We start from the raw sequence: 14,821 nt of genomic DNA, 5'->3' as shown, positions 1-14,821 counted from the left end.
CCTTCTTGTCTACTAAGATATTGTATTTGCTTTTTTGTGCATATGATAATTGTCTGTGATTATGTTTGTGGACCAACGTAAGATTAGGTGGTAAGACTCAAAAATAGTCGGTTGAAGGTTATTGGTGGGCCAAGAATGATGATTAGCATTACAATATACATTTGTATCATTTTAGGAATAACAGCTACTTTTGTGGTTTAGGCAGGACTAGAACAACCAACTTCAAGCACTTCTCAGTGGACACTCATGGTGGAGAACTGCACTACATTTCATATGCTCTTTTCAAACTTAGCAACTCACTTTATTCTTAACAAATTAACATATTTTACTTTAAAATCAATTTCAATTTTTACGTTGTATATTTTCTAGAAATAAGAAGTTGAACAAAATATGAAAAAGATAGATTGAGATATAGCATAGTTGAAATGTTAAAAGTTCAGTGAAATCTACCATAAACTTTATGAAAATACAATATAAGAAAAAACATGAACTTTATGAAAATATGATATAAGAAAAAAAATCATAAATATTATATAAAGATTTTGAATTGACCGAAATATAAGAAAAAAGAAACTTAAATTGTATTGTCTAAAGGTTTTGAATTAATATATATATATATATATATATATATATATATATATATATATATATATATATATATATATATTAATCTCTTATATATATCTATTAGCAACTCATTAATGTCAAAGTTTGACTATAGCTTTAGTTAAAGTAACGTACAATAGACTTAAAATAAAGTTAATTCAGTTATTAATTAAGTAGTATAAATATATTATTTATAAAAAGTGAAAACTGCATTTAGAGTTATTGTGAAGAATGTAATGTTGGAAGAGAGAGTTAAGAGAAGATAGTTAAATAAATATTTAATGTAAGAGTTTTAAGTAATTTGGGTAATCAATTTTAAGGTATATATTATTAGGATGCTTTTTCTTAAACAATTAATTTTTTAACTTTTTCTTTGTTTTACATTAAATTTATTTCTCCTTCTTATACAATTCTTTCAAAGTTCTATATGTCATCCATGTTTGACTCACATGTCTGAAATCCCTCGAATTTCTCTTATATTTATTTTATTCCATGAATTAAAATCAAAAGAATAAGGGGTTAAATTTGGTGTTAAATTACTAATCCTCCATTAATATAAAACCACAAAAAGGTAATGGTCCTTTGATGATATGAAATTATCAATCACCCCAATAATCATCATGTCTTAACAACTGATGGACATAACAGACCTCATCCAAAGTTTATGTTATACCTACCAAGAAGAGCATTTCATATTAATAAACAATATCATAGTTATCTTCAATCACATCTTTTGACACATATTTAGGAATATTTTGGATAGGATAAGCAATAAATTTAATTTGTTAATCTTTATCATCTAGTTCTATAATTTTTAATTATTAATGACATCTTTTAATTTGAAAAGGTGAAATTAATTTGTAAGTTTGAAGTACCATATTTAAAATAAAATAAATAATTATATTTTTCTTCTAAACCTTAAATCAAACTAATGAAAATTATTTATTTCTTATTTTGTTAACCACTTAATGTTTTATAAATAACATAATATATTGTAGTAAACAAATTCTTAAGTAAAAGCAAGCTGATACTGGATTGTGAATGATCTTAGTTAACTTAATAACAAGAAAAATTCAAAACCTTTATATTTGTTTGTTTCCATTTCATTTTAAGTGTTGGTTGACCTTTAGACCTCGCGTGTTCATATATTAATTATTCTGTGGCTGCAATTTTATATTATAATTTTCTGAAATCTGAAGTGGGATTTTACCCAATTATAACACCCAATGGATAGCTTTATGCTTACACTTTAAGGCTAATTCCTCCTATTTTATTAAATTAATAATCACATATATATAGTTTGTTTAATCCAACAAAGATGTCACATTACGAACCATGTTTAATTTTTGAGGTTGTAGATTTACTTTAGAGGGTAGTCGTTGAATTTATTTATACATTATATTTTAACAATTTTTTGATAACTTTTTAATGATAAATTATATTTTATTATTTTATTGATTTATATATTTGAAACGAATTAATCACAAACTGTCATAAAATTAATTATAAAAAAATTATTAAAAAAAGTTGTCAATGTTATTGATAAAATATATAAGATAAGTGTGATGCAGTAATGTGGTCCAGCACAGTGTCTGTGTGGGAAAAGTAATAAGAATTGGCTGTATTGGAACAGCTCCAACACACACAGACAGCAAGATGTCGTTTAAGATAAAGGAAGCAGCTGAGTTCAAAAGGAACATCGCTACTATTGTTTGGTGTTTTTCGTTATCTATTTTGGAGCTATTCTCTGACAAATCTTAATTCTGCATGCAAATGATTATTATTTCATTTTCAATACTTTTGTATGGCTTAGGGGTGAGAATATGAACATTTTCAGTATATTTTTCTCTTTTAATTTTCTGATATATCTTACAAATATGGAGTTTTAATAGAGTTTTGAATTCTAAAGTGAAAAAAAACCTCTGATACAATTCTTAACTAACATACCTGAAGTACGAATCATCATCAATATAATTTTATGAACAATCAATATATAACTTGTTCAAAATTTAAGTCTTATATTAAATAAATATATAAAAGTTTACATTGACACTAGTGGAAAAAACTTGTTTAACGTCAGCTCATAGACGTATGTTAGAGGATCACTGACGTCATATGATGACCGGTGACATTACCGTAAATAAGATGGTAACCTAGACGTCGGTTTCACGGTAAAGAGACGTCTCTTATATAGCACACGTCAGCTCTGCCCTAAGCTGTCGTCCAATGTAATGAGGTAAGCGAGAAGGCAGACTTCTCCTACGCCATTGACGTCAGTTGTGATGGGGGCCGACGTCTACTTAACTGCAATTAATGTTGTTCACCTGATTCCTAGACGCTTAGACGTCAGGTAGACAAAAATCGACGTCTATGGTCTGTTCGGAAGGCGGGAAGACAAAAATTTCTGCAAAATAGACGTCGCATTTTTGGGTGCACGACGTCTATGTGCCTGTAATTAATCATGTTCATCAAACTCCGAGGCACTTCGACATCTGACAGAAGAGACCCAACGTCTATATTATTATAGACGTCGGCGCCCCTTCACAACTGTCGTCTACTTCCCTGACAGGAAATGAAACGTCAATCGGTTTAGTGCCCTAGACGTCTACTCCCCTGGTGGCCGACGTCTAATGGGCATTCGAAAAGTCACTTTAGATGTTATCTTGAACGTCGACTTAATTAGATAACCGGCGTCTAGGTGACATAGACGTCAGTCTCTGGAGCAACCGACACCCTATTTCATTTTAAATAAACCACAAACTCTTAGCGGCATTGCAGTTTCTGATATCATCGTCTTCCTCCTCTCCTTTTTCTCTCTTGCGACTCCTTTCCTTTTTCTCTCTTGCGGCATTGCATTATTGTTTCTGATAACATCATGCAAAGTTTTCCTCCTCTCCTTTTTCTCTTTTGTGGCATTGCATCCCAGGTGCGTGTTTTTTTATGGTTACCCTTTAAACATTGTTCAGTCTTTCATCGATTATCTTCTAATTCAACTGATTAAAATTTGTTTTCCTTGTGTGTGTTTTAGTGCAGTTTTGTTCCTCTCTTAGGGTAACGCAGTACCACATTCTTCCTTTGCTAGCTGCCTCCTAGAAAAAACGGCGTCTTTTGGATTTCTCGTGGCGTTTCGACCCAAAAACGACCCTGGGTCGTTGCCTAGTTATCGTTTCACTGTAATTTTTCCCTCTTGCAGTTGAAAATGGAACTAATCACAGACCCAGGTTCGGTTTTGAGTCGAAATGCCATGAGAAATTCAAAAGAGGCAAGCTTTTTTTCGGAGAAAACTTGCAAAGAAAGAATGTGCTACTAGGCTATCCAAAGATAGAAACAAAACTGCACTAAAACACAACGTCTATATTAGACGTCGGTTAATGCATACACCGACATCTAATAGTGACATTAGACGGCGGTCAGTGACATGTTCGAAGTCTTTATGTGCTCTTAGACATCGATTATTGCTTTATCCGACGTCTATATATTGCCTTTAGCCGTCGGATTACGCCTGCACCGACGTTTAGTGACGTCCGACATGGCACTAACTGATGCTTGTTGTGTAGGATGTGCGACGTCCCATTGATGTCACCGGTATTGACGTCGGTTGTGAATGAGACATTAAAGACCCAAAATAACCAATCTTAAACCGCGTTTTCCACTAGTGTGAGTGAAAATATGTAAAGTTATTATTTTTATGTTTTACATCGAGTGTGGTTTTAATATCTTATTTTTGGATTAGACTCATGTTTGAATATCATGTGAGTTAGATTTATGTTTTGTTTAAATGTGAAAGATTATCTCTCAACTATAAGCCGAACTCTAATGCATTAACATTAAACATTAAAATCTCAATAACCCATGTAATAAAAGTTGTCTGTTTTCCAATACTTTTGCAAAAAGTGTTTAAACTTTATTCGAACTCCTTTAAATTAACTTATTATTTCCTAATGCATTCTTTTTTAATAATTAATAATGAATTTAGCTTAATGGTAGTTTTTATTTGATGTTGGTGATTTAATATATTTTTATTGATTGCATATGCAAGATAAATTTTTGTAATTAACATCAATTGTCATATAGTAGAGACCGCATGTATCAAGTCGCAATTAGCTATTATTTTTAGTTTAATCACTCAATCTAAAAATTGGTATTAGAATTAAAGTCACAAATTTAATTTCCAATATAACTATTACTAAACCAGAATTTGTTTTAAATGATAATAAGAATGTGTTTGCATTAGGAGATTGCACTGTTCAAGAGAGAAAGTTAGAACGGATTTGCGAGTTACATTGTGTTCATTTCGGTCGATGTACGAAGATAAATTTGAGCTGATTTGCAGCATAGGTACCTTTTCATCACTCCACTAATATGCTCGTATTTGCGGTGATTTTAATTGAAATATTAACTTTGCCCTCCATTATTTGTAAATACTACTTAAGAATACAAGCGTAAAATATCATGTAAAAATGCAAACAATTTGATTCCAAAGGTTGGAGATGATGACTAAGAATGAAGAGTGGTTGATGGTTGCTTTCATGTTAAAGATGAAGATAAAGAGCGGTTGAAGATGAAGAAGTTGAATAACAAAGCTTGAAGAAGGAGTTGAAAAAGAGTTGTATTCGGTTATGAGGAAGCTATACTTTGTTCCCAATTTTTTAGTATTCGATTCCAATTAGGGATTTATTCCCATGGTGATTTATTCAATTCCACAAGCCTCTACACCTCTCCATGCTTTCCTTCACACGTGTTGATGTGTCTCAATTAGGGATGGCAACGGATCAGGTCAGGTACGGATAGTGTCTACCCACAACCCGACTCGACAAAAAAAAGGGCGTTGCTCCTTGCACCTCCCCATTTGTTTCCTCCCCCTCCTCTTTCCTCTTTTACCCTTTACTTTATTTTTTTCATTCCTATTATATCCTTTAGTAAAAATATTTATATTTAACATTAAAATTTTATAATCTCAGTCATTCACCCCACACAATCTATTTATTCTATTTTCCCTTCAGGTTTTGGATTTCATTCTTTCTTTTAGAAAATTTTTCTCTTATTTTTTTTCATTGTTATTGTTTATGTAAAACTCTGGCAAGTCATTGATAATAAAACTGTGTAGGATTGGCCATGGTACACTCAAATCTATCAAAGCTTTAACAAATTACAGTGGCTGTGAAAAAGGCGACATGAGGTACGTAATCCCAAAGTTGTGAAACCGTTTAAACAGACGTGGACATTCGTCCACAGATGTCAATATCCGTTTAAGGACAAATGGATGTCGACATCCATCTAGAATGCTAGAATTACTTTAGTGACGATTCAAGGCCAGTTTATAATATCTATTTTTTGTTGCAGGGATCTCTCATTCAATTCTTTTACAGGTGACCTGCCTCAGACTTTGAGCTCACTTTCTAGCATAAGCACCATGTAAATGTCTGACTTTTCTTTTTCCATTTTTCTGCTTATGTTTACACGGTGTTGATTGCATTCTGAGTTGACTTGTTTACTATTATGTAGGTATCTGCAAAACAACCAGTTTACAGGCACCATTAATGTCCTTGCTAATCTGCCTCTGGAAACTCTGTGTGTTTCTGTTTCATATATCTGCTTGGAATGTTCTTTCCTATATTTCTAAAGAAATATCTTTTCGGTTTAATTTATGTTCTTAAATTTATTTCAGGAATGTGGGAAATAATCATTTTACAGGCTGGATACCAAAACAATTGAATAACATAAACTTGCAGTAAGCATTGTCATTATCGACACTTTTTATTTTGTTATAAATTCTATAAATCTTGAAAATGGTCAAATTTAATGACAGAAAGGATGGTAATGATTGGAGCTCAGGACTGCACCCCCACCTCCTCCTGGGACACCTCCAGTAGTACCAAGAAATCGAAATCACAAATATGGGGGACATACCCCATCAGATACTGGCTCAAGTGACGATGGAGGAAAAAAATCTGGTATTGGAGGTGGTGGCATTGCTGGAATAGTAATCTCCATCCTGGTTGTTGCGACACTAGTGGCATTCTTTCTGGTGAAGAAAAGATCTAAAAAGTCGTCTGATGATATTGAAAAGCTTGACAATCAACCCTTGGCTCCTCATACTTCACATCATCATGGTGTGCATGTTATTCTCGTAAAATCATTTTTATTCTATATCTCAAATCTGAAATTTGGGAGGGGGTGAGAGATCAAAGATAAAGTAGGGTTTTGGTAAATAAGTAAAAAAATAAAAAACTATAAAGGTTAAAAAAGGAAATCAAAAGGTTATATTTGTAATTAAAATAAAAATGCAGGAAAATAGGGAGGTGGAGGGAGCAAATGGGGAGGTGTAGAGAGTAACCCCCCAAAAAAAATCTACCTGCTACCCTTACAGATACCCGCTTAAAAAATATCTGTGGATATTTTAAAACCCGTGGATATCCGCGGATACCCGCAAATATTTAAAAAAATATATATTTTTATAAATTATTAAAATAAAATTTAAATAGAAGACTTAAACCCTTAATTGGTCCTCATGTTAAAAGCAAATTTTCAGTTTAGTACCCGCTTTTAAAGGTGTATACATTGGGTCCCCATGTTTTGCAATTTATGTCAATTTAGTCTCTTTGAACCATCAATTTGGCTTGAAAATTGCAAGTGGACAAGTCATTTTGAGTTGCAGCATGTTTATGAACTGTTTGAACTTTAGGACACCTTCCAATTGTTGTTACAAACTTGTTTGAAGTGTCATTAATTCACTAAATTGACACAAATTGCAAAACATGGGGACTCAATGTATACACTTTTAAAATTGGGTACTAAACTGAAAATTACCTCCTAACATGGGGACCAATTAAGGATTTAAGCCTAAATAGAATTACAAAAAAATGTATAAAATATAATATAAATTAAATTAAATATAAATTAAAATATAATTTTTGTTTCGGTTGAATTGGTCGGAGGGTCACTCATCCTTCTTTGCTTTGTTCTCATTTGATCTTCAATCCTTCTTGACGTGTTGAAGAGACACTCTGACGCTCATGATATAAAAAGGTCTAAATTTTATCAGCATAGAAGAGAAAGATTGTACCTAGACATTAATTGTATATTTATAGAGCCTGTGGCAGGCAAGTCCATTGATTAACCATTAGTGCAGTATATTTTTAGGCAATCAAATCCAATAATTAATACAGTATATTTTGTAAAGAGTAAGACAATGACCTATTAATTAGCGCAATATATTTATATTTTTAGGAAATCAAACCCAATGATCAATATTTTTGTAAAGAGTAAGGCAATATCACTTATTAATACATGTTAATTGTCCATAAATGACAATTAATTCTGATCGATATATTTCATATAGTACAATTTTAATTAAATTTAACCTTGTAAAATATAAATTAATGTTAATTTTAATTAAATTTAACTTAATAAAATAAAAATTAAATTTTTATTTTTATTTTTTGCGGGTAGCGGATATCCGCGGGTACGGATAGTATAATACCCGCACCCAACCCGTTTATAAGCGAGTATTAAAATATTCGCTATCTGCGAGTTTCGAATAGTAAATATCCACGGGTATCAACTATCCTTTACGGATTTTATCTGTGAATATCTACAAGCGCGGATTTTTTTGTCATCCCTAATGTCAATGTAGCGGCCCAGCTTTTCTTCGTCTTCTTCTAACTTCCATTCTTCAAAAACAACATTTTACTTTATTTCTCTTTTACTTGTATATTTTTTGCATGTACATTTTACTTCGAATAATAATAATAATAATAAATATCATTCTAGGTCTATATTTCAAAATATTTTTCTATGTTAATTGGTTAAACTATTTAATAAAATGTAGAAAAACTAAGAAAAATGTCTTTTTAACTATATTAGCATTACAAAGTAGTTAAACTTTCAGAAAGTATCTAGCAAACAAAATATCATTAGTTTTTTCTTTTTTCTTGCTAGTATTTTTTAGAAGATACAAAAAGAGAAAGATACATAAGCTATGCAACTACTTATTTATACAATTTTTTAACCAATCCTTTATACTCAATGATAAAATAAAATGATTAAACTTATCTAATTATGGAAGATGTGCTATGGAATATGTTTTTGTTTAAATCCTTTTTTAGTCCAAGCTGGTGTTCAGTTTAGTTCCCATTTTTAAAAATGTAAACCTTTGGTCCCGAAGTTATAAAAAATGTATCAAATCAGTCCCAGCCGTTAATTGTTGGGACTGATTTTTTGGTGGATGTATGGGTGATATGAAATATTTGCATGCTTACATGATATAAAGCTGTCCTTACATGCTTTTAAACACATACTTTTCAGCAGTTTAGGGACTGATTTGATACATTTTGGGACCAAAGGTTTACATTTTTAAAAGCGGGAACTAAACTGAACACCAACTTATAACTTAGGGATAAAAAAGGATTTAAACCAATATTTTTCTATCACTTTTTAGTATTAGACGGACCTCACAAGTTTAATATTAAGAAATGTGCAAATAAAAAATTACAATTGTATTTGCTTTCACAATAATTATCATTTTATTAAATTATAATTTTTTTTACATTTTTTAAATTATTTTTATTTTTTTATAAATATTTTTACAATTATATATAATATTAACAATTATCACTTTATATTACTTTAATAATTATGATTATTTTGGTAACTTTCAATTTTAATCAATTAAACAATTTTTTTTATCTACCACATCAGTTAAATCTTATTAATTTTCACACATTTTACTCTCAAATTCATTCTCACTCACCTCGAAATCCACTAAAAAAAAAAACAATAAATTCACTCTAAAATCCCCTCAAGATTCATCCCCTTACCCTTTTCAAATCATTCCAAAGTAAACACACCCTAATTATCATATAACAAAAAGTCATATAAATCAAATCACATCATTTATATTATTATACTAGTTTTAATTTTTAACTTAGTAAGAAACATTTGAAATAACATTAAAGATTAAGAAACATTATGAAAATTTATTTTTAAGATTAAATCTAATTAAATCATTCAATATCTTAGTATTTGAAATAACTCAATATCTTAGTGTTTGGAATAATTTTTAGTATGTCGATTGCTTATGTCATATGGCTTCGTGGAAGAATATTTATCAATACTTGAGGAATCAATATTGCCTTATAAACATATAATTGCTATAAGAAAACTTTAGCTTCATATATAAATAAACCCACAAACAAACAAAATTAAGTTATTTCAATCTCATATTTGCTAATCATTTAGTTAGTCTTATTTATTTTTATTTTCTGCAAACATTTTTTATAAACATATCAAAATACACATAGCTTTTAAATTAAGAATTTACAATTAATAGAAACTAACAAGAATTTCATGGATACACTAATCTTTTTCTTTCCTTTTAAAGATTCCAACACAACTTTGATACCTTTGCCAAACAAATATTGTTTAGTCTGATATTTTCCTTATTAGATTTGACATAGTTTTTCTAAGAATCGGACTGTTTAAGATAATGTAAACATCTTAAACGTTAACCTAAAACGTGTTTAACACGTAAAATTAATTCAACATGATTAGACTAAAAAAATATGTTTATTATTTTTTTTAAGAATCAAAATATATTAAAATTTAAAATAAAAATGAATTTCAATTTTGCATTCAAAGAGAATTAAAATATATTTAACTTTTAAAAATTGACAACACTGGAACATTGATTTCAACATTTTGTAGTAGAAGTTGTTTCATTAGATTAGCTGAAAAATTTCTTGGTCCCATGGTAGCAATGGACCAAAGTGATTCTTTGAAGTGACCCAATATACAAGTATGTTCATACAGTTTCTGTTAGGCTAATGGTTGACATCCTGCTAAGTTCAACCTGTCGATCTTCTAATCGACTCACAGCTCGAGAAAAGTTGTTGCTTGCAAATGACAAGTTATCTTCTGTCAGACGGCGCTGACGACGTTGCTTTATTCTTGATATGAACTGAGAAACCTCACCTATGGAGGGGCGTTTCTTAGGTGATTTGTGCAGGCATTTGTGTCCAATCTTAGCAAGTTGCCTCACTTCTTCAAGATTGCATTTTCCCACTAGTTTCTTGTCAAGTATCTCATCTATACCATCATGATCCATAGCAGCCTTGCAAGATAAACAAGAAAATGAGACAGAAATTGTGAAGTCTAAGAAGATGATATTTTTTACAAAGAAAAATTACTTACAAGGTTGACATACTCCATCAAATTCTGATGAGGGTGGATGGCAGTGATGAGCTCAAAAACTATGATACCAAAACTATATATGTCACTCTGAGTTGTTAACTTGCTTGTGGAAATGTATGCAGGATCCATGTAGCCATATGTACCTTTCAGACCAGAATTCCTGCCATCAAAGATCTCTTCTTTTGAGAGTCCAAAATCAGCAACCTGCACAGTACAATTTTCAGCATAATTCATTTATATTTGGATAGAATATTATCAATACCATAGATGTCAAATTTAACTGTTATAATATATATACACACAAGCTTTTGAAATGCCACCTAAGCTCATTGAATTTCTATCATTTAGCCACCATATAAGCACTTCTCTCTGATTTTGTAGTCATGCACTAATTTCTTTTTTATCAACAATAACAACATAACCAAGGAAGGATATCACTGTTTGATTCAATATCTTATGCAAACTTAGAAAAATGAAAGGGAATTTGACTATTAAAAAGAGCATATACAATAATATTATTACCTTAGCTCTCATTGAGTGATCTAGCAATATGTTGGCAGACTTTAAATCGCGATGTATGACAGGTGGAATAGCCTGTTCCATGCATGTTCATATTCAGCAACACATTTTCACATACATAAGGAGAAAATACATCAATGAAAATACATACTCCTTCATGAAGGTATTCTATTCCATGTGAAATATCAAGAACAATTTGCAGCCTTTCATCCCAACTCAATCCCTTTTCTTCACCTAGAAACATTTGCAGACTATTCTCAATTGAGACAACTTAGTTTGTCATGTGACAACTAAAAACATGCAGAAGAAGTAAGACACACAATTATATACATACTCGGTAAACAACATTCATTTAAAAATTTAAATAAACATAGATGAAGAACAAAGACCTTCTTCTTACCATATAAAAGATTTGCTAAACTTCCATTACTCATATACTGATAAACCAGTATGCGTTGCCCTTTATCTACACAATATCCAACCAAATTCACAAGATTCCGGTGATGCAGTCTTCCTAGCAGAAATACCTGAAGCAATAAGTTAAATATAAAACTTCAACAAACTTAACTGATGGATGATGTTATAATATATCAGCTTATCCTGTATCGCTCAAATTAGAACCAATATCATCAATTACATATATGATATAAACTTGCAGAAGTGATCTTCCCTATCCATTTTAAATTGTGATATATTCAGTCTTGAAAATTGAACAACCACTACAGGCTTTCATTTCCAATTATGATAACCACACTACAAAAACCAAAATAACATTTCTAAATTTTAAGGTCATTCATATGGTAATGTTCCAACAAGTCAAATAAATAAGTATAAAATCATCTATGAACTTTGCAACGGCTTAATACCTTCAAACTTTAATGTGTTTATGAGCCTCCGAATCGAAGGAAAAAAAAGAAAATTGCTCAGGAGGAAACGTATAAGATAATTATGTAACCTTTTTCTAGTACTATACAGATCATAAAGATTCAAAGAATACAAAATTCTGCACCCCACAAACCAAGTAACAAAATATACCTCTGTATGGAATTCTTTCTCCCCTTGTTTAGAATTGGGTGCAAGCACCTTCACTGCTACAACCTCCCCTGTAGGCATTGTCGCTTTATAAACTGTCCCAAATGATCCTTGTCCCAAGGTTGTTGTGAAATTTTGNGTGGACTTTTGAATTTCTCTGCATCATGTAAAGTGTAAGGTTCATACCATTACAATATTAATTAATATCCCTCTAATAGTGTTTTTAACAGTAATTACTGTACATCTCCATTTCCTTACTTTCTCATTTTCCTTTGTTTTCTGAACTAAGGTAAAACTTGCAAGGCAGTTCATGAAGAAACTTCCGGATAAAAAAATATATAAACTTCAGGATGCAACAAATCAAATACTGAACACATTTTGATATCTATAGTTATATGTTTCAAATTTAATAGTAGTTATCCATATACAGAACAATTAGATATAAAAAAAAAAAAAAAAAAGACTTAACTTCATGCTTAAGAGAGAAATGTGCATACTTGTATGAATACTTTAGAATGCCTGATGCCGAAGCAAACCGGTCTTTGTTTTGAGGACTCCAACTGAAATGGGAGCTTTTCTTGATACTTTCTGACCTTGATGTGGCTATGGAACTATTGAGTGATGCACTAAAGTCGGTACTTGTTCCCAACCCATTTGTTCGTATTGGAAGAGTTGTGACACTAGACTCATTTGCAGATAGTCTGAGATGAGCAGAACGTTTCTTGCACCACCTTATGCCGAAAAATATGAGGCAAGATATCAGAATTCCAAGTGCCAAACCAGCAGAAACACCGATGATAACTAAATCAGTTTGGCGAACCATTCTTTGATCTCTCTTGATACTCAAACAATGAAATCATTTTGCAGAAGACTTGTACTGCAGAGGCCCACTGTCACAGAGTTGGCACAATTTTATGTTAGTTCAATGCTCCATCCAGATCTATATGACATCAACTGATCCCCAAGATAGTAACATATCCAAATTTTCTTCTAGTTTATGTGCCCCTTTTGACAATAGAGGAGATAAAAGATTATCTAAACCAATGACTCAAATGCAATAGCATTTGCAAACTTTCAGGTGTTAAACTCATGTATGCAAATTTATTAAACAAATGCAGAAAAGGCTAAAAATTGACTGTCAGTAAAACATTCATACTATTATCGATGGTGAAACACCTAAAAGTGTGCTTAACTAAAGAGTGTAACACGGATACCTTAATTCTGACATCGATGCCTAAATGAATATCTGAAGTACCTTATTTAGAAGAAACACGTCTTTTCATTTTGCATCTTTCTAAAAGAGCCTTGGGAAGAAAAACAAAGCAATTTTTTTTCCCTAAAATACTACAACAAACAGAAAGACAGGCTAATTATCTTTTACAGTGGATGACTATAAGGTAAAACCATAAAGAACTGAGTCATATTACAAGTTTCACTGAAGATTAGATCGCACATCTGAAAAATTAATAGAAACATACAACAGAAATAAACCCTATTCTTCCATTATATGGTTCAGATAACAGTAAAATGGAGTAGGGTGGAATTAGGAGATTGTGTGTTATCCACAAATTCATCAACATCCTATAATGGTTCATCCACTATGCACAGTCTATCAAACATGAGCATATGAAAAAAGATTCCCACTTCTCCCCACCTTCTGCGAACGGTGAAAGCCTAAACAAGAAAGAACCCACGAACCAGCAACAAAACAAACCCACCAAATAAAATCCAGAAAGTTAAAAATTTCATCAGAAACCTTGACCGAACTTGTAAGAAAAAGCAAACCCACATACCTAATCAACAGAATAACAACACCATGATGGAAAAAGCACATTATTTTGATCTGGGGTGTGCGAAGTGCGAACCATGGTTCTGAAATCAACCCCCTTTTGGGTATATGAGCCTGTTGTTGACTTTGGAGTCCAGAGTCAATGGTATGTGTGGAAGAAACCAAGACCAAATTGATGAAAGAAACTGCTTTTTTTGTTTGTGATGAGAGTTTAACAGTGAAAGGGCAACTGATAGAGGTGTTTGTGTTGGATTGGAAAATGGTAGTGAGTGGGGATAAAAAAGAGGGGTGTGGAGTGGGTGAGGGCGTTAAGTGCAGTTGAATTGAAGTCAGAGTGGATTTTAAGGTTTTAAAAACTTGGGAAAATGGGTACAAGGTTTCAGGATGTTTGTTTCTTTGTTCCTTTGTTGTGTTATGATTCTTATGTTGTTTTTATATTTTATTTTTCTTTTTTATGAAGTTACTAACATTTAAAAGAGGAAAAAAAACTTAGATAAGACAAAAGATTTAATGTTATAGGACAAAAGAAATAAAAAAATATTTAATAATCTACCTTAATTAAGAAATACTTTAACTTTATTTAAAGAAAAAAAATTGTTAAAAGGGCTTTTATGAAAACTAATCTAGTATCGATGTTTAATAATTACTTTATACAAATATTAAATAAACATGGTTAAATATTCC

At 31.3% G+C, this 14,821-nt stretch overlaps 1 protein-coding gene and 1 long non-coding RNA gene across 2 annotated transcripts; one reads left to right on the top strand and one right to left on the bottom strand.

Moving 5' to 3' along the window:
• Positions 1-5,929: 5,929 nt before the first annotated feature.
• On the top strand, positions 5,930-6,858 carry LOC106779311. The gene is made up of 3 exons (XR_001377156.2): positions 5,930-6,021; positions 6,112-6,177; positions 6,275-6,858. It is a non-coding gene; the product is annotated as an uncharacterized LOC106779311 (long non-coding RNA).
• Positions 6,859-10,231: 3,373 nt separating this feature from the next.
• On the bottom strand, positions 10,232-14,536 carry LOC106779271 (calcium/calmodulin-regulated receptor-like kinase 2). Its single transcript, XM_014667353.2, has 8 exons — positions 14,142-14,536; positions 12,846-13,238; positions 12,352-12,505; positions 11,717-11,843; positions 11,468-11,550; positions 11,320-11,391; positions 10,798-11,001; positions 10,232-10,717 (listed from the first exon to the last, which is right to left on the bottom strand). The coding sequence occupies exons 2-8, from the start codon at positions 13,169-13,171 to the stop codon at positions 10,409-10,411; spliced, it is 1,275 nt and encodes a 424-aa protein (XP_014522839.1). The 5' UTR covers positions 13,172-13,238; positions 14,142-14,536; the 3' UTR covers positions 10,232-10,408.
• Positions 14,537-14,821: the final 285 nt, after the last annotated feature.

This window comes from Vigna radiata, unplaced genomic scaffold, assembly GCF_000741045.1.
Source record: "Vigna radiata var. radiata cultivar VC1973A unplaced genomic scaffold, Vradiata_ver6 scaffold_190, whole genome shotgun sequence".
NCBI classification, from domain to species: Eukaryota; Viridiplantae; Streptophyta; class Magnoliopsida; order Fabales; family Fabaceae; genus Vigna; species Vigna radiata.
Note: the sequence above shows the minus strand (reverse complement) of the source record. Positions and strands in the feature narration are given on the sequence as shown.